General features: G+C 41.0%; 2 protein-coding genes across 2 annotated transcripts in view; one reads left to right on the top strand and one right to left on the bottom strand.

The window, feature by feature from the left end:
• Nucleotides 1–16,517, bottom strand: part of LOC117150501 (POU domain protein 2) — a 28,547-nt gene extending 12,030 nt beyond the window's left edge. Inside the window, exons 1-3 of the mRNA XM_033317406.1 lie at nt 16,304–16,517; nt 13,342–14,009; nt 608–1,468 (exon numbers count right to left, since the gene is read on the bottom strand). Of these exons, the coding sequence (XP_033173297.1) occupies nt 608–1,468; nt 13,342–13,792 (1,312 nt within the window). The 5' untranslated portion in view covers nt 13,793–14,009; nt 16,304–16,517. The remainder of the gene's footprint in view (nt 1–607; nt 1,469–13,341; nt 14,010–16,303) is intronic.
• On the top strand, nt 4,992–7,001 carry LOC117150502 (membrane metallo-endopeptidase-like 1). The gene has a single exon (XM_033317408.1). It carries the CDS (start codon nt 4,992–4,994, stop codon nt 6,999–7,001), a length of 2,010 nt encoding a protein of 669 aa, XP_033173299.1.
• Nucleotides 16,518–25,713: the final 9,196 nt, after the last annotated feature.

Genomic DNA, 25,713 nt, shown 5'->3' with positions numbered 1-25,713 from the left:
TTGTAAAGGTTGCGCTGGTGTACTTGAGAATTTTCACGCATATTTTGTTCGCACTTTTGTAAAATTTATTAATATTTTAGTGATTTTAAATGGAGTTTGTATGTTGGCAATTCCAAAGGGGCACTTTCCCCACTTTCTTTTCCTTTGCTTGGGGTGGCTAAGGGTGCGAGAGGTATTGTATTAAGTTGAGAGCTTGTAATTGAGTTGAATTCGGTTTTTATTTTGAACTTTTTGAGTGGGTGGTTTTGGGTTACCTGAATTAGATTTCAAATGTGAAACGATTGTGGTGTCTGCCTCTTTGAGAGTACAATAGAAATTTTAGAAAGTTATTTACTACAATTTCTCAAAACTATAATTGGGTTGTGTAATTACATACGGCGATAATTGTGAACAATATTTAAAGCCCTCAAATTCACTTCAAAACTTCTAACAAACATAAAATAAATCAATTAAAATAGTCAAAATATATACTTTTAATTTTAACATAAAATTGAACATTGTATATTTGGGCAAAACAAATATATTTATTGCACATATTATCCACATTTACTTAACTAACCCATTTTCCGTCTTCCTGCTAAACAATTAATTTGAGCATAAAACTTACCTTTGTTGGCAGGACGACAATGTCGACCATTTGGTGCTGGCTGCTCGTAAATGCTTGGCTCCTTGGGCGGATCCATAATAGTCAAGAAGGACGTGGAGTTCGGGGGCAGGACCTCTCCGACTGGCGGTTGCTGATGTGTTGGCAGTGGTGTTGGCCCAGCCCTTGGTGGGGCAATGTGGAGCAGCCTCGTGGCATGGCCATTGGCATCGCAAACGACGCCATGCCAATGATGGTTGTGCTCCAGCTCAGATGGTACAACGTGGGGTTTCCTCAGCGTTTCGTGTTCCTGCTCCTCGTCCTGCTCCTGTTCCTGAAGGACTTCCTCCTCGTCACGCAATTGCTGATGCTTGAGCTGGTGCTCCCGAATGAGGCGATCTCGTTCGTGAAAGTGCCGGACGAAGGAGTGGTCACCGGTGTGATTCTGGTGATTCTGGTTGTTTTGGTTGTTTTGGTGGTGCTGCAGTGCTTTCGGCGGGGTTAACGACTTGAACGTCTCTGTTTTTTGGGGAGGATACCCGACCAAGCCGGGCGGCAGACTATTAATTAATGTGCCCATTGTCCTTTGCTGGTAATGATGTTGTTGCTGGAACATAATTTCGTGCAGCGGTATTAGAAAGTCTGGCAGGGATTTCTGTCTCTGTTTGACAGATGCCAGCGTCTCCATGCCAAAATACGAGACTGGCAGACATGTCTGGCCATCGCCACCGCCACATGCGGAAGTCATCTGCTGGCCAACATCCTTGTTGATTTCCCCGCTTCCGCTGTTGTTGTTGCTATTATAATTATGATATCCAATGCCGTCGGCGGGCCTTAGATACCAAGGATTTAATATTGTTTTGCCACGACAGCTTGTAGCCAGCGCTATAAATCACAGGGAAATAAGTAAAAAAAGCGGGAAAAAAAGGGTTAAACAATTGCATTTTTATAGACTAAACGAAATGAAGTGAGAATTTGGCGGAAAAAGTGTTGATAAAATGGGCTAAAAAAGGGGTAAAAAAAGGGTTTCAATATCATTATCAACACTTGCTGGCTTTTCACCCCTCCGATGGTAAACAGCCCTCTTTCGGCGCCTCCAACCCCTTCACCCAAAGAATATTGCCAATGGAAACCGTTTATGTCACTATCAATTACTCATCATTATGGAACATTGATACGCCTTTCCACCTTGTAACCCCCTCGATTCCGCACCCTTAGCCCATTTGGTTACGCTGCTGCTTTTGCTTTTTAGTGGGGGTTGTACGCCATATTCGGCATATCTAGTTTTCAATCAGTTTTTTGTTCTACGGCGCTCTTTTCATTTATGACTTTGATTGATTATGAAATCTGTACATAATTTTGATTTTATAGTTTTCGCATAAGCAGCAAAGGGAGTGAAATCTGAACATTTGTTCATCGAAGTGTGGGCGTTGTACATCATCATTCTGAGTGACACGCCCATTTTGATGGAGTAACTCTATTAGTATGATTTTAGGACTACTAATGGCGTAAAATTGAAACAGACGGGAAACAAGTACATTTATCTATTTTGTGTTTCAGTTTTGGTAGTAATGTAAATTTGTTATATGTAAGCTACATCTCAAATATGCTCAAATTAAATAATTAAGCATAAGCGCCGTAATTAACAAAACTTTTCTTTACATATTCCCGACGCCCCATTTATTTTCCCGCCGACAATTGCTACTGTATGGCATATGATCACTTCATTGTGGATCATTTATGAGCCAGTACCCACGGAAAAACACAGAACACTTTATGAATGAAACTCTGACCTGTGGCTAATGATGCACAAAAATAAAAAAGCACCAAACACACAATTGCCTGCGCTTCGAGTCCAATCGAGGCAACCACAAAATGTTCATTAGAGCGCCAAAAGCCGTCTGAATAATGAGAGAAGTTCACGAAACACGAGTTCGAGTTAATTGCGATTGGAGGCAGTAGTCAGATCGGATCAGAGTCGATGTTATGGGTATTAATTTGATTTATGACCGGGGGTCAGGTAGAACAAAGCCGCGAAAGCCGCAGGAAAGCCATTTCCCCTTCTGTTCGCTGCGCCACAGATTGAGCCGGATTCTTTAGCATAACGATAGGAAAAATATTAGTTAACGTTTAACCCCTTGTCACCCCTACGGATCGTGTTGGCCACGCGACATCTTGAAGATGCAAAAAGGGTTGACGCACCGGAAATGGTGCAAAATACATCTGATGCGAACTGTGCCAGCGAACCTAGCTTGTTTCAAGCCAAAATATTTAAATGTAGCTAAAAATATTTATAATTTTAGTTATATAGAATATATATATATTACCGCAATATCTGTTTCAAAATAACAATATTGTTTTTAGGAGTAATTTAACTATTTATAGGTTATAATATCCACAGATGCTTTTGCAAGTCTATATATTATAGTTTTATTCAAATTATATAATTATTAAATTAAATTTTCAAAAACATTTTTTTATAGGAGTGATATGGTTCTGGCTCTGGATATGCGTCACCACTGACTACGAAGCGTGCCAAGGATTATGAAAATGAAATGAGGGCGGTTCGGCCCAGAAAGCTGACTTTCAATAATTGGAAAGGCTTCCTGAATTCTATAAGCGATTCCTGTGTCGTTGGTCCTGTCAATGTGCCTGAATGCGCGTGCCAGTCAAAGTCCTTTTTCGAAATGCAATCTGTCGAGGGGGAAAACTCTCGCTGACAGATGAAGATCCAAAGGTGAAAGTTTCAATCAAATGAGGGGACGAAGAAAGGATGAAGGATGCCTTGCTTGCACAGTTGCCCATGGAGGAGCAGCTGCTGCTCTAGCCGCACAAGCCGCAATTGTTAAAAAACTGAACATTAAATCCTTTTTTCAGGCTCAATTTGCTACTGATGCCGTGCATCCTTTGGCCCCGTGCACCCTAAGCCTGGCAAGCTGTTTCAACTAAATCGAAGGCGCTCCAAGGGATCCTCCTGCCATTGCTAACCAGTTTCCCCGCTTCTTTTTTTTGGCATTGTTACTTTGTGCGATTATATTTACCTGCAACATGGCGATTAACGCGCATCCTGCTCACTACCTGGTCCCTCTTTATTGCTTTCCTATGCGCTTTGATTTCCCATTGCGGCAATATCCTTTGTGCTCCTTTGTTGCATGCACCGGCTGGCAAACACATTAGAAAAAGTGAAACGCGGGGCTAAGCAAAGGGGCAGCCCCGCAAAAGTGTCAGGAGCTCAATGCATTCGCAGTTGGCTTGTTCGCTTCGATCCTTTAAGGATTTCCAATTACGCAATGCCGGCGAAGGAAATTCGCTGAATATCTCTGTTTTCCGTTGATCGAAATGAGTTTTTTTTATGATTTTTCTATGGAACTATGGAAGTACTTTTAATTGAGAACTCGGACCACACAACAGGCACTTGGCTGATTGTGTGAAGGCTTAAAGGTTATTAAAATATGTGGCTAACAGCAGATGTGGTAAAAAGTGGTCATAAAAGGGAGATTTTTATTGAAATTTCATTTTATTTTTCGGCAGTATTTTTTTTGCTTTTGTTTGGATAACAAATGTTACCTATATTTTTCAGTGCACCATTTAAAATGAAACGTGCCAGTAAAATGCTATAAAAAAGTCACAAATTGATTTGCCAATCTAAAATTGAAATATAGCACTATTTTTATACCATAATTTTGTGTGGCTCCGTTTTTATCATTATAATTGGTACTATTCCAGTTTTTTCCAAGGCCCCATCTCCACAAATTTCTCTCTGTCTACTGACTGATGTAACGAGTCTATTCGAAGACAAATACGTAACACATAAATATATAAAAAATAAAATGACGAGATGAGAGAGTTAAAAACCATTTAGAAATGTTTGCATTATAATTGCGGTGATTATTTCGGAACGGGGTCATTAACATGTGACATTCACAAACAAAAAAAAACCAGAAAACTGAAAAAAAAACAAATAAACAAATTCGAAGAGAAATAAAGTTCGGGATGAGATCTCCAAAGAGCGATAAAATAGTAAAGTCAACGGTTTGGGAGCAGCTGGAGCTTTCTAGAGTGATAAGAACTCTTTTGGAGAATTGCGGTTAATTGAAGAATGCCAAGATTTGTGCGGAAGATTCGGCAGCTCGAAGGTAGAACCAGAAATTGTTCCACTAATGTGATTTCAGTGGTGAATCCGAGTGTGTTGTATTACCTAACCCACTGAAGCGTGTGCTCAGCTCCCCCTTTGACCCGAATGCCCCCGTTTTTGGTTTTGGCCCGATCATGATTGTATAAATTGCCAAAGCGCGTTGCCAAAAAAGTTTAGAACTTTTCTGTCTGCTGCCGGGCGCGCAACTCGAATTTAATTATTGCTCTCACTTGAATCGTGTGCGTGTGTGTGTATTCGTGTGTTTTTTGGACCATGGTCAACGCTTTGTGGGCCACGTTAATATCGCTCACTTTAATCGGCCGTGTTTTAGCCAACGATCTATTTTCCCTGCCACCCGCCACGAATCACAGAGAGGAATTGCTCGAGGATTATGGTCGTTTCCTGCTGTCCACCATGAACAGGACCATCGATCCCTGCGAGAACTTTTACGAATTTAGCTGTGGCGGTTGGAAGAAGGCGGATTTGGTACCGGAACAGGCCAGGAACACCAGTTTTCTGCACGCCATCCAGCACAAGATCGACGAGCAGATCCAGGGATTCCTGCAGAATGCCACCAAAAGAGAGCTGGAGGATCTGGGAGTTAATGGCACCAAGTCGGCGGAGATTAAAGCCAAGCAATTCTATGCTAGCTGTGTGGAAGTGAAGGCCAACTTGTCGTTGGGCTATCAGTATTTTATGGAACTCGATGGGGATCGTTTAAGGGAGCGCAATGCGTCCTACGATTGGATGTACATCAACTTTATGTCCAAATACGACATATATCCTTTGCTAACGCTCAAAGTGCACTATAGCACTTCGTCCAGGAAGTTCGATATACTTTTAACGCTTCCCAGTAAAGTTTTAGCTGGTTACAGCGAAGAGCAGTTGAAAAATATGACCAGAGAGTTTGGTTTGGATTCGAGTGCAGAGAAAGCCAAGCAATTTGTGGAGAACTTTAGCAACCTAACGCAATTTGAAAGAAATTTAGTTTCCTTAGCCAAAAGTCGCAATGAAACAGAGCAGTTGAATTTCAAGGAATTCCTGGCGAAGCATAAACACGATCGTTTGAATTGGACGCGATTTTTTGACCTGGCCTTCAATGGCAGTCAGGAGTCCCACTGGCCAGTGCTCAATCAATTGGATAATATCAACGATTTGGTTTTCTTTCTGGAACAAACCAATTTGGAAACGTTAAGAGGTTATATAAAAATGCGAGAACTGCTCAAGTTTTATGGCTTGTGGAAAACTCAAACTAAAACAGGAGGAGTTCAAAGTGAATGTCGCTCCTTGTCGGAGACGTATTTTAATTACGCTTTGTTGCCCTGGTTTATTGGAAAGGTTTTCGATAAGGAGAGACGCGCAGATATCCTGAGTGTTGCCAAGGACATCAAGGACACGTTCTATGATCTCCTGGACCATCACACGTGGTTGGACGAAGATACTCGCTCGCAGGCTAAGACCAAACTGGCTTCCATGGATATTTTAGTGGGCTATACGGATGATCTGCAGCACCGCGAAGTGATTGATGGTGTTTACACCGATATCAATATGACAGGCAATTGGTTCGAGAACCTGTGTATCCTGGAGGGCAGTAGAGCTAGGATACGTCTGCGATCGGTGGACAAGGCACTGATTCCTCTTCTTATGCCCACGAGAACAGTGAATGCGTACTATGCTGATTTTCTTAACTTGGCCTTTATTACCATTGGAATGGCCCAGTGGCCCTTCTATCACATAGACTTTCCCGATGTCCTTAAATACGCTGGAGTTGGGAATATTATAGGCCATGAAATGGCCCATGGATTCGATAGCTATTGTTATCAATACAATTATGATGGCAAGAAGACCAACTGGTGGTCCTCAGGTTCACTGAGAAACTTTAAGGAACGATATCGCTGCCTCGAATCGCAGTATAACAAATTTATTTTGATGGGCGTCCAAACTAATGGAACTCTCACCTCTGGCGATAATATCGCCGATAATGTCGGCACTCGAATGGCATATTACGCATTCAAGACGAAAACTGGAGACAAGGCTTGGTTGGAAAAACCCCTGAGGGGTGTCAATTTCAACAACAAACAGCTGTTCTTCGTTAAGTTTGCGCAAACCTGGTGCAATGGCAAGGATAATGGCGATAAGCTCCGGAGACTGAAGACTGATGTCCACGCCTATGATGAGTTCCGGGTTCAGGGCACCCTGAGTAATATGCCCGAGTTCAGCGAGGCTTTCAATTGTAAACTGGGCACCGAGATGAATCCGCTCAAGAAGTGTGTGGTTTGGTGAAATAAAATCGATTTACGAAGAAATTGGCGGGTTGTTGTTTATAATAATTGGGTTTAATGTTGGAAATACTATCAAGAGATAAAGGATTTAGAATTATCTAGTAACAGGTAATCGTACTGCATGAGTAGCCGAAAGTAATCAAGTGATTTATAGAAAAATTACTAAAAAGTATTAAGTAAAATAGAAGATTCAATAAGAGTTATAATTATTTAGACATCATATTTCATTTTTCCTAGTTTTTGGCCCCCTTTTTTAAGAGTTCCTGTTTTTTGCAAAAATCTGGGAATAATAAATCCGAATAAATATTGTTTTGCCTGCCCCGATGACGTCTTCATTTAGCCAGGCCAAGTATTTTCCGCTTGAAAGCCATCAGCGACTTTACAGTTCCTCTTCTGGCAGAAAATCGATATTTCATGGCCTAAACTAACGCCCCCCACTTGGAACAGCTGATGGCAATCGAAAAGAGCCGAAATACTAATTGATTTGATGCAGAACCTGCCGGAGGAACCACCCATCGGCCAGGACAACTCGAAGTGTGGGCGGGTCCTGGCAATATTTGTCTTTGACTTTGCAGCGATGACACCTTTCTCATTACGAATTAATGGCATTTTCGGCCGACGAACAAAAGGTGCAACAATAGAGCGAAAAGAAAGTCACCGGCTACAAGAAAAGGTGCAGAACGTGAGGATTCTGCTGGAAATCCGTTGTCCCTGTTCTGTTTTTCCCAAAAAGAAAAACAGTTTTTACCATCATTAGTCGTCACTTGAGAGTCAGATACGGAGAATGAAAACCCCGAATGTGTTAGCCTGGCCAAGGGCTAGGAGTCAAAAAGGAAGCCAAACCGTTGGATCGAGCCTGCCGTCTGCATACGAAATAAGGATATGTATTTGCTTAAGGATATTCGGGCTTATCTCGGCTGTCCGAGCGACGGCATAACGGATTTTCGTGCATTTGTTATGGATTTTCGGCGCCAGGTCTCTTATTAGCTGGCCAGGTAAGCCGATCCTGCTGCCTTTTGCATCCTCGCAGCGGGGCATCCTGACTCCTGGCAGGTCGTAACAATCTGGCTCATTGCATTGCATAGATAGATCATTAATTTAATGGCTTTTGTGCACGAGAAGGAAATGCAAAGTGCAATCCTGGCATACTGGCATATACCCACATCAAGCAACTGATCGTGGAGGTGGTCTTCGAGTCGAGCAAATTGCAAAATCTCCTTGGCTGGGAAATTCGAGACGGCAGTGCTCTATCTCATAATTGCATTTGCCCAGCACAATGGACCAGTCAAATTAGCCTTCATTTGTAATCTTCTGGCACAGGTTCTTGGGTCTCCGCCTCCCCCCACTTCTCGACCAACCAGATCCCCCTTCTTGATCGCATTTAATCCGTTTATGTAAACCATTTCAAAGAGGGCTTGTCGCTAGTAATTCGAAAGGCGTAGTCGTTGTAATAAAAAATCAACTTGCTATGGGAAGCTCTTGGCGAGCAGAGGGGGTGGAGTCCACACTGGGTGGGTGATGTACGGGATTGCAGCTATAGCGAGCTAAAAGAGTTGCCAGGTATTGATAAAATAACTACATCAATACAATTCAATATTTAATTTAAAAACAGTTTAATACTCATGCCAAGAAGAAATAAGTACATGACAGACGAAGGCAGCTCTTTAGTTTAAGCAATAAGGTGTTTTTACACGTTGACTTGGCAACCCTATGACAATGCTGCCTGTGCAAACAACTGGCCAAAACCATGTTTCCATAATTACATGCAGAATGCCTCTTACGCCACGGCAACCTGCTTCCGCTGCTTATCCAATAATGCCTCATCCAACCTTCACCCATCACCCCTTTCCACAGTAACCCAACTGGCTGACCCACCATCACCATCAACCTCATCATCGTCCTCGTCCTGGCCATCAGCTCCATCTGCCTCCACCATCGCAGCCGAAATTGAACGAAAGGGGCGTCGTCGCAGGCCAAGTTAAGAGTTAAGCTTAGCCGGGCCAACAGTCAGGTAGAAACTACCAAAACAGTTGCACTTGCCGGGCATTTTCGGATTTGGGGCTTCTGGGGGGAGGGCAGGGACTAGGATCGGAAGGAATCCATCGGTGCACTAGCTGCCAAGTCGGGTGTTCATGGTGAATTATGAAAATCGTTGCGAAATTAAGTTAAGAACTTTTTCCCCAGCTTAGCAGGAAGCAATAGGCGGCCGAAGTGGAAGTTGCAAGTGGATGTGGCAGCGTGAGAAGATCGTGAGTTGCTTATTAAATAAAAAACAGAAACTCATTTCAAAAAATGATGTTTCGAATGCTGTGATGACACATTGAACAGATCTATTAAAAAATGAATCAACAATACTACAAGAGCTGTATGTTACATGAAGAGCAGCACTTTTGCGAAGTTATTAACTATACATTTATATGGATTTATTCATATAAGCTTCGATTTTAAACTAAACCACTGTTGAAGAAGTATACGATAGTTCTGGACTAAGCCTTATTTTGAGTAAGGTCACGCTGTCACCTCTAGCATTCCGCAACCATTGAACCCGTAGCTTTATTAAATGGAGATGATCAATTTAAATATCTTGCAATTGTTGTTGCCGGTGGTGCGTGAGCGTTCTGACCCTCAGCTGCGGTGGTGCTCCTCCACAAGAAGCCGAAGCCAGCTGGGAGCTGGGGAGTTGGGTAGCCAGGAGGAGCATCTTTGCGGCGGGGCAAATGCATGCGGATCTTGATGCAACCTGCTGCCGCAGATGCTGCCGATGCTGCCGCCTCCTCTCGATTTGTATAAAAAATGTGCTTCATTTTATTTGGCCGCGACCGGCGTCCGCCTCCATGGGTTAACGCCCCAACTGCCAAGCTCCGAAACTCCAAAAACGCGGCCCAGCCAAAAATGCAGGCAAACAAATCGCATATGGATCGCATGGATCGCTGGGGATTCTGCCTGCACCATGGCTTCTGCTGGATTTTCTGTTTTTTTTTGTTTTTTCGCCAACGATTATCTAAATTGCATACGAAATTATTTTAATTAAAAATCTAATTTTCTTAGCCGCCTTATGCGATGCAAGGCAAACTCTGTTTTTTTTTCATTATGTTTTTGGATCAATGGTGTTCCTCCTGCTCAACCACAAATTTTTGTTTACCATACATCGATCCTAAGGCAATGGGAATTTTCGAGTGGAGTTGACTTCTTTGTTCATTGAACCTCTAATTTGACGCGATTAAAATGATATTAGTGTTGCACGTAGTCACATCTGTTGCAAGGGTTTTCCATCGGCAATTCCTTGAACCTTCCCCGTAGAAGGTGTGAAGATGTGACGACGTCAGCTGGGCATCATCTTTCCTAATGCGACCATTTATTGATTAATGATGCATAATTTGGTGGGGAATATTAGTCGGGCCTTGTCTAATTGACGCCTTTCCGGTTTGGTTTCTTTGAAATGGGATCAACTTGGGTTCATGAACTCAGAACGTTGGGAAGTACGTGAACCAATTGTTTTGGGCGGATAAACAAATATGTTGGAAATCGAAATAAAATGAAACTTCGCTTTCAAAACTATAAATGCTGATATGATATCTAAGGTATGTTATGCTCTCTTTAGTGAGGTGCTTTACAGCTCTTTCTTTCATCATTAAACTATATTCCAACCATCTCGAATCGCACTCATCTTCAGTAGCTGCGGGAAAATCCCACTTCAATGCAATTCAATCAACCACCAACCGATGCATAAAATTTAAATAAATGTTTGATTTGAATTTAATTGCTGCGTCTGGAAGCAGACAGAACCTGTCTTCTTTCCATCGGAGAACCTCAATTGAATATAAATCAAATGCAACCGACAGCCGCACATCAGTGCGGATCAAAGGGGCGCGCTAATCACACGCTGGGCCAAATAGGATCTAATTTCCACACAAGAAAATCCCATTTTTTTTGAGAATATGTATACGGCGAGGGAATATATGGGGAAACGATCATATGGAGATGCGTTTATAGAGAGATCAGGTGCAGTCGTTGAGCATTCAAATTTCGCGCATCTCGGGAAGATAAATGATGCGGCAGGTAGGCCAGGTAGAGAAGACGGCAGGTAACCCAACCATTTCAATTTGAATTTCGACAATAATTAAGCGCACAATGGATTTATTGGGTTTTCCTCATCTGGAAACCATCGAATTGCCGCTGCGGTTCCCGCTGCCAGTGATCCTACAATTAGTCGGGGAATCGAGCAACCGAGGAAGCCACAAAACATACCTAGACCAAGCAACCCATCTGATCTCGTGGCAGTTGCAATTATCATAATTATTTTCATTCATGCGGCGATGCATTGAGCATCTCCGTCTGACAGTTCATCTCGGTTCTGGCGGAGATTGGCGAGATAAATCCGAGAGCGTTCTGAATGAAATCTTTGAGTTCTTAACGCCGTTTCCCTTTTGTTTACCCGGATCTCAGGTTCTCACAGATCCCAGTGGCAGCAAGCTTGGGAAACGGGGATGCGCATCCGAATGTTTTCTTTTTCCTTGCATTTCCGGCTCTTGCTGCATGAACAGCACTTACTTTGAATACCCTTATGCATATGGTAAATGGGCCTGTGTCTTGTGTACTTCCTAAGATCTTGATGGAAAATTCGTGCCGAACTCTTTCATTAATTGTATTCTTTACTATTCTATAAAGACATTATTTGTGAGCAGCATTTTCTTTAAAAGCAATGAAATAGTTAAATAGTGAAATAGTTAAATATTGAAATAGTTTAAATAGTGAAATAGTTTCATATCTAATTTTGTTTAGTTGGAATGTATCTCTTTAGTGCAACTTTCTATCTTTTTTTCTAGTTTCTAACGTACTAGAATGGGAATCACTACCTTTGGCTTGCATCTAGCAGCTAGTCTGATCGTTTCCCATCATTTATCTGCCGCAGATGTGGCATTGTATGGAGTTGGCTCATTTATGGCAAATTATGGCTCAAATCGTAATGGGAAGCTTGCCTCAGAGTCGGGTGATGGATAGCCTCAAATGCTAACGATCTTGGGACTGGATATTCATGCACGAATATCTAACAGAAAATCTAATCAAAGAAACCAACTTCGGTGAGTTACATTTGCTTAAATCGACCTTAATTTCCGGTCGCGTGTTGAACTTATTCGTTTTAGTGCTCCAACCCTTTGTTTTACATTAAATTTTTGATAATTGCGCACTTAAGGAGTTTTGATTTTTTGTGGGTTTTGCATGTCATGTGAGCATTTCCGAGCTGGACCAGAGGAAATGGATTTACATATGAAGATGAATGGTAATGAGTCCTATTTAAATTGGATATTGTGTAAATTGGGGTCTCGCAGCTCGGTTGGCTTTAAATAACAATTGAGGTCACGAAAAGTGTTTTCAAGTCCCCCGGGTGAGATCATCAAACGGCAAAATGGCAATTTCAATAATCGAAAGAAAACAAGATGTTGCAACCCCCTTTTCCTTTCGGATTGAGCAGCAGGAGCAACAGGATGTGTGGCACCCTCTTGAACCCCTTGTGGTTCTCCTTGTCCTTGTCCCTTAAGACGGATGAAGTGTTTGACAACCCTTTCAATCTTCATAAATGTTCGCACTCGTGGCACCACACTCTGTTGCAATATTAGCCCGGGTCTGGGGTCTGGGTCCCTTGTGTCGCATCCTTTTTCTCGGCTCTATCAAGATGACGACGACCCCTTGCCAATAAAAAATGAAATCTGTTTCGATGCATAAAAAATTGAAAATCCCATAAGCATGCGTTTGGCACGAGTTTTTCTTTCGCCCACTTTTTCGAGGCCTGTTTTTTCGGGCTGAAGACCATGAAAAATGGCCTCTACTCTTGTTAACACGTTGTAAATACCTCATTTTTCACTTAACGGGTTTTTAAATACACATATGCATTTGTGTGTATGCTTTTGGGCAAGGAAACTGGGCGGTGGTGGGCTGAAAAGGGTTAACTCCTTTATGGGGGTTTTATTGACTCAGACTGGTTTGCAAGGTGGATAACTTTTAGTTGTTGAAATGGACATTTAGAATCGAAAATATTATAATATACTACATTTAAGCAGTAAATTGCATTCTTTTAATTTAAGGGGTTCAAAGGGTTCAAGCACATTGATAATGATAATATTGATAATAATATAAGAAATATATTTTAGATTTCTTAATTAAGTGCTACGATTAGTAGAATAAGAGGATACATTTAGCTCTTAGAAACATGTAGCATCTAATAAAGGCTTTAGCAACTCTTAAAAAATATTTAAAACATTTTCATAATTTAAAAATAGCTATGCATTTGCTGCTTAGCTTTATGATATATGACCATTACGTTGAGAAAAAGGTCAACTCACCTGAGTTTGCTGCTGCTTGCTGGTGGTTCATGGGATGGCAGCTGGGCCTCTCTGGCGGCGACTCCATGAATTCCTGCTTGACTTGTATCTGCGGCAGGCGCAGCAATCCCTCAAAAGCCCGCTCGCTGGTGGGTGGAACTGGTGGGCAGTTGTCTTTAGGGTTAAAGCCATTCAAATGGCCAACGTTAGCGGCATAATTAGCCGGCAGTTGCAGTTGATCGTCGTTCAGAGTGGCTGAAACGCCTTGGCCAGTAATTTGAACATTAACACCTGCTGCCGATGTTGCAGCAGCCAGGCAATGAGTTGCTGCTGTCGGCGAAGTCAGCAACATGGTTGCTGTTGCTGCTGCAGTTGCTGTTGCTGCTGCTGCTGCGGCTGTCTCTGCTGCTGTTGTGCTCAAGTGTTGATGATGGGAATTGTTGGCAAGTGTTGTTGCCAGCAGTAATGGCATAGTTGTTGCTGCTGCTGATGCTGCTGCTGCTGCTCTTGTTGCCGCTGTTGCGTTGCGGTTCGTCAGCAGCAAATTGCGTCGCTTTGATTTATGGGCAACTCAAGTGCTCCTTGCTGCCTGTGGCGACTTGTTTGCCGCTCCGGTTGCTGCCTCAGATTATGATATTGACCCATGGACCGCTGGCGATATATATTCCTCCTCCTGCCTCCTCTGCTGCCTGCAAATGTGTTGATAATTAAAAGTGTCTTCTTCGGCTGAAAGCCTAATTTGCTGTTAACTGCACTTTAAAAAGCTGTTATTAAATACAAAGAGCGCTGTGATCTTTACGACTCGATAGCGGAAGTAATTGATTTTCCCTTAAAGTAACTGGCACATCCACATTCTTCTACACGTGACTTTTCACGTTGCAGGTGGAAACAGTGGATTTGTTTGAAATCGAACGGATGTTTGCATACTTTATAACTGAGATTAATTAGTTTAGTTTATTAACTGGCTCATGAGTATATAGCTTTGTCTGCACATTCTGCGATTACATGTTTGTATTTTGATAAAACAAAATTTAAGGGCACGTAATCCTACTAAGTGTAGAAGTTAATATTCTCTTCTAAAAGGTAAAGTAACTAATTATCATTTTGCTTTAAATAAAAATTGTAATATGTGACGAAGTAATAATTACAGCAATCTTACATAACTCGAAAGTCAACATGTCATAAAAGTGCATATCGCAATTTAAATAGTTTACATGTTTGCTCTTCTAAATTCGTTTACGAGCAGTCCAAACATTTCCCTAAATTTTCCCATGGCCTGCCAAATCAGCTCCCACAAGTGAAAAGTGGTTGTATAAAACTTTACAGCAGTAGACATCATAAAAGGCACTAAAAACTAAACTTCGTATTATTATGCAAACAAAAATGGGTAAATGGAAATGGGCACACATTTACCAAATGTGGCTTGAAACGAAATTGTTGTAAATTGAAAACAAATTGAAGTCAAATGAGATAAGGAGTGGGTGGGTGGTGGGTGTCGAAAAATCACGGCAAAGGCGATGAAATCAAAGGAAATAGAAATGGGAAATTAAACTACAAGCGCAACGATCAAATGCCCCGAACAACAAGTCAACTTGGCCAGATAAGATACGGTGCTGAAAAGTGCATCGCGTTTATGGAAATGGTTATTTACATACATAACCAAGCGGGTAATATGTATGTACATACAGAGGTGGTCAAAAGTATTTACACAACGAGCTTTTTTTTCAATTGTCAACTAATTGAAAAAAAAGCTCGTTGTGTAAATACTTTTGACCACCTCTGTATGAGCCACGAAGAGGCGGGTCGGGGCAACTAACATTAATGGCACTTGTAAACAAATCAATTGAGTTGTCAGTATCGACGGCAAATTGGCCGCAACCAAAGTGCCACACGAAGATTGTTTATCAATTTTGCCAGTCGGTAAATTATGTTCTTTGCATGTCAGCAACCAATTGCCAGGAATATCGATATATCTGCCGGTATGATCAAAGCGAACGCCGACTAAATGCAGTCACTTATTCCTCGGTGCTACTTTCAATAATTCCCAATCGGCACGGTAATTCCTTATTGCACCGACAATATCGGGGCTTTTGCTATTTTTGCTTAACTTTATCTTGTTTTAAAATTAAACACACTTGCTTACTCCAATTGGAATCGTATCGCACATCGTATAATACCGAACATTGCGATTGTGTTTGTGTTCAATTTGGAATTTGTGTTTTCATAATTTTCTATTGGGTGTACACAGTTCGGTTGTAAAGATACGAGGTAACTTAGTTCGATGATGTGATTTGCCTGACTTTCGGTTGAGAAATTGTTTGTCGTGATTATCGATCGAATCATTGCCAGAAGTGGAATTGTAAAAAAAAACCCATAAAAATATACAATATATGTGGCACATCTAAGATAGGGTAACCAAATCACAGGAGGTTTATGGAAAATATGGAATGGAAAAAGTGTATAAAAAGTTCCTTTAAATCAAATAATATATGGAATATATATCTTTTGCCTCATTTTTAAGGTAATTGCTTTTTAGGATTAAGAAGATAAGATAGAAATACATTTTGCATCAATTGTTAGAGTCAAGGTTTCTGATTTAACCTTAAAATTTTCTGTTGCTAAGGATTTATATGTGCTGGTCACACTTTTGTTGAGATTATCTAAAGCCCGACCAAGATCTCTTTGATGGATTCAGATCGCCCGTCCAACTGCCATAGTCAGCCATATCGGGACACTTGTTGGCCCTCAAACACATATGGCCAATTAAGGAGGCAAAACTACGCGCAGACACTTGGGAAAGCTCATTAGGAATCTGACAGGCCAGAAGAAACTGTTCTGCCCTCTCTCTCTTTTGACTCTTCTGTTGCATCAGCCTCATCCATCTGATCTGGCTGATCCATCGATCCCATTGAGTGTGGGCGTTACAAGACAAGCTCCTTGACACACTCAGTGGGTACAAAAAAAAAAAAAGAGTTAAACTCACTTGGGCTGGAAGATGTTGGCGCACCTCCTTACTGGTTTTTCCTCTACTGCTTTTTGCCTGCTGTCACGAATTATAATTTAATTGTTTACTTTGCCACACTTTTATAAATTGTAATTGCCAACGAGAATGGCGACAGCTTCACGCCCTTGCTGCATTTTCTGTGGGCCGTCGAGGTGAGGTGAGGTGATCTCTGTCTTTTGGGACAATTCTCCGAGACACGCTTTTTGATTGACTTCCGACAAACGACTGACTTAAAAAAACGCGCAAGGAGATATGGGCAAAAAGTAAAAAGTGGAAAAAAGCAGACTAAAGAAAAGAGAAAGAGCAAAAAGAAGCAAAGTTCGCGACGACTTCCGACGACGTCCGACGTATCCACAAAATGTCAAGCGAGTACAAAAAAATACTTTTTTTTTATAGAAGATGTTGGAGAGAGTGAGTGAGTGTGAGTGTGCCAGTGTATTGGTCTGCCTGCGATGTGCCTCTGTGTGTGTGTGTGTGTGTCTGTGGGGGGTGGGGAAGGGGAGCCATAAAACAGGTGGAGGGGGTGGTGCGTGGGTGTTTTGGGGCGTTTGACTTCGTTTTTCTTTCTTCTTTCTCTTGCTTCTTTTTTTTTGCAGGAGGTTTTAAAATGAAAAGCTTGTATTGTGTGGGTGGAAAATGGTACTGCATATGTGTGTGTGTGTGTTTTCTATATATGTATATATGGGTGGGTGGCTCTTATCGGATTCCGAATTATGTATGTATTGACTGCCGCTGCTTCTGTTCGTTGAAATAATATGGGGGCTCCTAAGTTGATTTGTAGTTTAGAGCGGCATGAAAATTTCCTCTTGAAGGGAATTGAGGAGGAGAAAAGGAGACAGGCACATACGAGTAACCGAATCAGGGTATACAAGTAATTCAGTTTGCAAGATATAATTAAATGTATTAAAATTATTATCAATTCAAGTACTATTTCTCATCATATGATTCGTTATTTATTGGGCCCAAATTACAAGATTTTTTCTTTTTTATGGCCGCTTATATACCAAAAACCGATTACTTTCTTTCTCAAAAATTTATAAGCGATTTATCAAACACATAATACAAAAGCAGATGAATACGTCTTTGATTTTATGGGCAAAACAGATTTAAATCCTTTAAAAATCAATGTACCGACGGCATTGCACTTGCCAGAAATCACAACACGACTCGCGTTACGCATACGCCCCGTGGACAAGTCGGAATATCAGCGAAATAAAAAAAATTGACATTGCAATGATGGCAGAACCGAGAATTATTCGCCGTGCTGTCAAAATGCGAATGTCAAGGCAAAAAAAGAAGCAAATGCAGCCGGATAGCCAACAGAAACCGCTGAACGGCGGCAAAAGGCAAAAAGCGATAAACGCATAAATTAAAATAATTACAAGAGGCGTCCTCAGATTATTGTTGCTGTCACGCACACACAGCTAGTTGAAAAGTCGGGGGGAAAAATAAACAAGAAAAGTCGCGAGGACGACAACCGACAATCGGCCAACGGAGTGGCAACTGAAAAACTGCAATTGAATGCAACTTGACCAGGCCAAAGCATCTAGAAGAAGAGCAGTACTAGCTGAATAAGTGGAAGAAGAAGCACCACAAGCCACCATAGTAACCATACACTTACAAAAATTATATATTATTATTTACTATAAATATTCTATATTTTGTCTAAACAAATATTTACAAACACTTCTTGGCATAACTAAATTAAGTTTTTATTGATGCTCTAAATATAAAAATTTATAATTCATATATGTATATACAGGTTTTAGCATATTTTAAATACATTTCTTTCAATGAAAGTATATTTAAACCATATATAAAACTTTTCTGCGTGTAGAATAAGTTGATTTTTCTCGGCAACTTGGGATCCACATTGTTGCAACAACGTAGTTGTTGCCGTGGTTGTTGCTGTTGATTTTATTCAAAATGGTTTGTTTATGCCTGAACAGAAAGAGAACGCAAGAGAGAGAAAGTGCGGAGGGAGAGGTTGAAAATCTTGGGGAAATATATCCAACAAGCGCGCTCTCTCCCACACACCCACACTCACCCAGAGTGGGCAGCCGGCAGCCAATCGGCATGGAGCTTTGGCGCTCTCTTGTGACGCATGCTCGCTCTTCGTGGGGAGCTCTCTCCATTTCGCCGTTGGCCATTGTGTGTGCATGTGCGCGAATTCGCCGCGGCGTCCAGATGCTGCGGAGGGAAAAAAAAGAGAGCGAGAGGGCTTTTACCTTTTGACTGCTAATTTCCGTTCATTAAAGTTGGCAGTAGCTTGGCTCGCTCACTATTCTATATGTGCCACTCCCCCATGCCGCTCCAGCCTGTCGCACCCCCCGCAGTAGTGAGTCCTTAAAGATATTTCGCTTTGGCCGCAACTTTAATTTCATTGATTAGCGCCGAGGAAATTCCCTCCTTGGCCCTTTTATTTTTGGTTTGTCACTTCTATTCACTTGTCTGCCCGTCTGCTTGTGTTTTGGTTCCTCTGCAGTCTCCTTTACATCCTCTTCTCCACTATTCTTGTTTTGTAAGCATTTAAGTTGTCGCTGTTTCGAGATGCTTAAATCCAACTAATCGATGGGCTTCGTCTGCAAATGTTATAGTTTGTGGGGGTAGGTTCTGGAAAGTGTGACCCAACTATTCACGGAGTAACTATTTGGCAATCAAAAGATAGTTATGAAATAAGGAAGTTGGGGAACACTAAAACTGATGCGAGCGTACTTTTTGGATATTTTACTTACAGAACTTTTGTGTAAAATAGGTGTACGATTAATAAAAACCTATATGAGATAATATGGTAAATAATAAAAATTCAAATATTCACCTTATATTAATTGATAATCAGTAAAAATTTAATTTTCTTTAGTGATATGAGAGTCTTGTTTTTTGTAGCTCTAAAAATGTTATTTTTCCATATGCAGAACCTAACTAACAGTCTCAAAAATGAAGGCACCCACCCCTTGAATTCTGCCCTTAGATTTTCCATTTCGTATTCCACATTCCGTATACGCCCCATAAAACTTGAAAACATCGCCCAGCCCCAAAATTTCAGCTGCCTTCCCTGGCTCATTTTTCATATTGAAGGGCGAGCACCTAAGGACCAACCAACAAAGCTAAGCTGACGGGTGCCTAAGTTATGGTTCCTGCCATATCATCCCCGCGTTCTGTGGAAACTTTTTAGAATTTTGCACTTTTCCTTTTTTTTGTGTGTGTCGTATGCTCTTACATATCGCAAACATTTCCTGTCTCTTTTTATTTACATTACCCACCGAGGACGAGGCGACATAAAAGTTGAAAGTTTCCCATGATGTTTATGTGTATATAAGTGCTTGCGGGCGGTATTTGTTGTATATAGGGAAACAAAGAGGAGAAATATTTTTTTCCTTTCCTAAGGCTGTATTTCAACGGTATTCTTTTCTTATTTTTCGTTTCGCAGTTGTGACTTTTCATTTTTCATATGCTGACTGCCTCACAAGCACACACACACACAAACACATGGAGTGTACACACACATGTACACCAACACGCAAACGGTCCTTTTTCTCTTTCACTCTGAGTTTTCCATCTCCCTTCCTACGCTGCCCAAGTAAATGGCTTTTGCATTGTAAAATGTTGCATACATTTTCCTCTACTTTGCCTTCGACGTGTACATATGTATATTGTACAAATATATAACCACGTATGGCTGGCATTTACCGTTATACACGGATGGAGCAGGACAAAAGAAGCACACACACAAGGTTCGCCCTCTCACTCGCTCACCCAGTCCTGCCCATGGTATATTTTAAAATTTATGAAAAATAATATTTTTCCATCTCTTCACGCTCGCACACACACACACACACTTGTGTATATATAGGAGCCCTGAAGGAGTCCTGGGCCATAAGGCGCACAATCAGAATACAATGGCTGCCTAGGGCGCCCAGAGGGGGTGGTGCTGTATATACCACCGCCTTGAGGGGGCGGGTAGGTGCAGGGCAATATGGCACAGTTGGCTTCGCTTGCATTTACGTACAGAGTTGCAGGATAGAGGTGCTTAAGACAGGGTTGCCAGCCTAATAGAAAAGAGTAATGGTTTCAGCGGAACCCGATCCTACAAAGTTATATATTTTGCGATCTAGCATATGAAAAATATATGAATTTTATAACATATCTTTACCATGACAGTCTGTAATGTATCTTACAGAAATCTTTATATAAAATAATTGTTAAAGAATTGATTTTATGGCTAAGTAGAAAGATTTTGTTTTCAAATAATAAAGAATCTATATTGCGTGATTGAAATATTTGTAGTTATGCAAATGTAATTAGTAATTAACTAGTTAAATCTGGATGTATTAATACTGCCAAGAAAAAATAAACAAATACATATAAATATAATAAAGTAAACATAAATTATTTTAGAGATATTAAAATTTGCATTTTTGTAGTAAATTACAATGTATTAATGAAAGAAATAAAACTGATATAAAATTCAATGAAATCCCCTGATTATTTACTCGTTGGCAACCCTGGTCACTCAAGTCAAAAGCATTTCCATTATGATAATGTAAGTGCACAATTTTCCCAACTTGAATGCGCACACAGATGCACTCAGTCTGTCTCTCTTCTTGCGCCGTGCCTCTCCTTCGCACGCGCACTCACAGTCCGCAGGACTCGTTCATTGCGCTTGGAAAATTTTCATATCCTGGCTGGTGCACATGAGAGCATGGAACATGAAAAACTGCACAAATGTGCAGAAAATGTTGCAAAACTACATGACCTGTGGGGGTGGTGGAAAATGGGGGCTGTGTGCATGGCAAACCGAAAAATAGAGGTCCTGGTAGCAGGACAACGAAGCACTTGCACATAAAATACGATAACGTTGGACCAAAGTGCTACATATGAAAGGTAGTTCTTGGGAGTGCAACTCCCCTTTTCCGCCCCGATTTTACCCCCCATGCAGTCACTCTACATACACAAGTTTTAGAGTATAAAAGGCGTTGCCTTGTCCTGAAGTGGGAGGTCGTATATAATTACGTTTGCTCCCTCTTTTGCACCTTAGAGAACCTCCCCACAAATGCATATAAGAAATGGAACTATAAAACACCATGGCAGCTTATATAAGCCAAATATTCCCTCTTTTTTTGCCAGCCTCACTGAAACTTTGGCATTTATGCCATAAAATGAAGTATGAAATTGAAAAATCGCTCACAGACAAGTACACACATCAGCGCAGGCACCCCCCTCCCCCCCTCAATATATTGTGAAATTAATTTTTAAATATTTATGAACCAAACTGTACCAAAGGCCATTCGAGCGGTGGAAACTTTTCAATATTTGTTTACGTTGGCATGAGAGTGGCCGAAAATACGTACTAAGCTCGAAGTAGGGGATTTGGGAGGGAGGTCAAAGCTATTGGCCATTTTCAATTTTGATCAATTTCTTCCCTTTTTTTTATTGAATTTTCAAGTGGAATGTGCTAAAGTTCATTTTGTAGTTTCCTTTACATGAAATGTGGGAGAGAAATTTCATTTCGCTAAACAGAAGGCCGCCACAGGGCGTATGAGTAATGTGCTTTTCGTGTTTACGTTGGCATGAACTGAAATTGAATTTAATAGGAAAATTACTCTTATTTCCAGGGGAAGGTTAAAAAAGAGTGTGTATTTATATACTTTTCTCACTGATAAGAGTAGAAACCGCAAGCAATTTTATAATTGAAATGGAGTCAACAAATATGTATGCTTTAGTATATATTTGAATTTCTTATGGTTCTTTTTTGTGCACATTTAAATTTTAGATCATAAGAATATCTCAGAATGTTATCTTAAGTTTTCTATTTGTGCTCACAACTCTTTATCGTATGAAAGTTTGATAGCGATAATGATGCCACGAGTGCAACTCCGCCTTAACCAAACTGATTATGATAATAGTGCGTGATCGAGTTAAGCGCGGAAATTGCTACCTTTTTTTATAAGCCATTCTCTTGGCCTTTTTTTAGCTTTGCTTAATAAGCCCAAAGAACTGGGCCCTCAAGAGGTCCACAAGCCAAAAGTCGGGCACACAATCTGGGACCTTGTTGGTGCCTTTGTTCTTGTTGGAGGCACAAGTGCTTAACAAGCTGTTTTGCATGGGGCCAGATCTCTCAGGTGCCCTACGAACCACCGAACCACCAAACCACTACCAAAGCCCGGTAGCCCTGAAACAATGCACTTAATGTGGGAAAAAACGTCAAGAATTTGCACGCCAGCCCGGGGACCACAAGAGAATTCGCCAATTTCCCTCGGTGCCTCGTTCCTTCGACCCCAGTTTCTTCATATGCAAAAAGCCTGCATTGAGGCAGCTGCAAGTTAAGCCAAAAGTTTATACCCTTCAAGCCTTTTTATAGGGGTTGGTTAACGAATACCAAAGTGAAGTGGCTTACCTTTTGGAATATCAGAAATGTGATTAGTAAACTGGAAATTATAATGTTTTACATATAATATTCTAAGCATGAGTATCATAAATTTTGATAACTTAAAGAAGAAACTTTAAAATAGAGGGTATTTAAAGTTGCGGTCATAAAGAAACAGTTTATAGGCCTTACCTGCAACTTGAACTTATCTGGCCAACTTAGCTCTGGGCACGAAACAATTCACACTTGGCCAAGAGCTCGAGGTGGTGGCGGGCGGAGCGGGGGAAGACGGGCGCGTTGCGTGTCGGCTGCTCTGTGGCCGCTGATCATTTGCTTAAATAGCCCAAAGGGGACAACGGACGATCCGATTCATTGCGGAATATGGGTGGCTCGGCTCAAATCTCATTTGGCCACAAGGAACAGGACCATGAACCAGAACAAAAAGGTGTTGAGTGTGTGGAGCGGATTTTGCGTGTTTATCGCGATGCACAAGCCAAGGAAAATTATTAAGGTTTTTAATGGTTCAATGGAATGGGGAGCAGTGGTGGGAGTATGAGTTTTAAGTTATGTATGCCTTATTGTTTTGGGATCTAAACATATGGAAGCAAGTACATGCATTATTAAAATGATATTTAATAATTTTCCTATCACTACTTTAACATTTTCCCAGCACACTCTTCCCTTTTGGTAGATACCACCGTCAGAGATGTTGAAGATCAGACCTCTAACACAATCGCCATCTGGAAGAGAGACAACCAGAGTCGAAGCGATTATGAGAATCCCAGTTGGCACCATGACACGATACCAGTGGGTTTTCCATGCCATTCCCTCACCGTTTCCAGGTGTTTTTTTTTCTAGCCACCCACATAAAAACGAATGTGGTTTACCCACCGGCTGCTCACTGGCGGGCTAATAGACATTTTGCCTATTTTAATAAGTGGCAAAAAGGCGTGAAATAGTGACTGCCTTCGGGATGTTTGGGAAATACCTTTGGTGGGCTCTATCGCAGCCTATCGATGGCAGGAGCTGCAGAATTGGCCACCTTGGTGGCTGAACTGGAAGTTAAAGTTGTTGCCTTGCTCGCCAGCTAAATATGATTTTTTCTGCAGCTGTTTTTTGTCTCTACCTTTCCCCATACCTGACTGCCAGTCCTACGAAAGCACACTTAGCGAAAAATCGAGCAAATAGTAGTAGAAGAAGTAGTAGCAGTAGAAAACGTAGTCTCTATATAAAGAAAATCAAAAATTAAATAGATTTCTTTAAAATTTAAAATGTAATGCATATTACATGAAATAAACAATGGAATAGATAAAACCATATATAAAATTTCAATATTTTCTTTGAGTGCAATACCTCGAAATGGAAGTCGCAGCTTTAGCTTTAGCCTCAGCCTGAGCTTGAGCCCAACTCCAATTTCAGCTGCAGTCGAAACGGACCACAAGGTGAGAAATGAGATTTTAATCGGACGTGTCTGATTTCAAATGAGCCTTAATGGGGAAGCCATTTAGCCCGGCACTTACCACTATCGGTGTGGCAGTAACCTCCGCCGGAGGGAGTCCTCCTTGGACTCCTCGAAGACCCTTCCTTAGCTTCGGTTCACTTTAGTTTATTTATTTTTATATTTACTTCTTTTTTTGTTGTCTTGGTATGGTTTTTTTTTTCGCTGCGGGTCGTTTTGGTTCACTTTCAGCGGAGCAGAGCAAATAAAGTAGACATAATGCATTGGGTCCAGCGTTATCAATAGTTTGAGATAAGTATTGATGTTTTCGATTTTAATTGAGTTCAATACTAGATTTTAGTTCTGAATAAGCAGTGTGAAAGGCATTTTTATTTGTTTAAGCATCTTCTTATTAGTTATAAATAATTGTTGATGCCTACAGATTTTTTTCAATCATAAGATTTGCTTTTAAACATCTAACCAACAACTTGAAGCCGGCTTTAGCTTAACCATTTTTCCGGCTGGCTTTCTTATCACTATCATTTATCCTTCGCTCACGCAACAACAAAAAAAAAATGGAAACCGAACCAAATGAAAACCACAGCCACAATTTTTCGCAATTAACTTTTTGCGATTTTTAAATATTATGGAACACGCACCAGCGAGAAGAACTGAGGATGCACACGTGTAAATGGCTACGTAGCAGCTCCCACACAACGAGATCTCCAAAATCCCGGTGCCCCGTCGCCCCTGCGGATCGGGAGCACTTGCCACCAGCACATCTGGGCCTCGATTCGGGCAGCCTCCCAGCGATCTGATAAGGTCTTGCAACAGAACCGAGTCCAGCAATTTACCGGCCGAAAAAGATGAAGCTGATCCTAACCTTGCCCAATCCGCTGGCTGCTGTGCGGTCCGATCTTCGCTGGCTTCCGCTAGCAGGGTTCAGTCCTCTCTGTTCCAAAGTATGCACTAAAAAAATAAATATACTAAAATATTATCAAATTGTTTAGTGCTTTATCAAAGCTGGAGGTTTATATTCATTGGAAAAGAAGTCGTACTTTTCAATAAAACTATACATTTAATCAATTAGTATTTGTAAAACTCTAAAGTTCTAAAGGCTGGTATTTTTCTGAAGTGTAGGATATAGGTAACCATGTTTTTTTCAAGTGTATCCCAAAAGATCAGTACTCCGTTTGCTTGTGGCTACAATTTTATTTACGAGTCATGCGCGCGACCGTCGCCTTCGAGACGCGAAAACAGTTTGCCTCCCCCAACTCTACATTAAAGGCTCCCCATCTTCTTTGCGTGCTGCAGTGCCTCTTTCTTTTTTTTATGTTTTTTATTCATACTCATTCATTCATGGTCTTTCTCTGTACACGCACCTAATAATTTTTGATTAGAATGCGCCTCGGATTGAGTTTGGTTTGGTGTGGGTTAATTAAAACTGAACCAACTGAAAAGATAATTGGATATTAAAATTATGCTTCTTCATAAAAAAACCACAAAAAAATACGTGAAATTTGTTAGAAAAGAAATGTATTATTCATATAGTATATCAAAGTCATAGGTGAAAACCATAAAAAT

The sequence above is a fragment of the Drosophila mauritiana genome, chromosome 2L (assembly GCF_004382145.1).
Source record: "Drosophila mauritiana strain mau12 chromosome 2L, ASM438214v1, whole genome shotgun sequence".
Classification (NCBI taxonomy): Eukaryota; Metazoa; Arthropoda; class Insecta; order Diptera; family Drosophilidae; genus Drosophila; species Drosophila mauritiana.
The sequence above is the reverse complement of the archived record's forward strand: the minus strand, read 5'-3'. Positions and strand labels throughout refer to the sequence as shown.

What these genes read in the sequence shown, in the direction of transcription:
- LOC117150502 (XM_033317408.1), top strand. Translation starts at nt 4,992, where the DNA reads ATGGTCAACGCTTTGTGGGCCACGTTAATATCGCTCACTTTAATCGGC.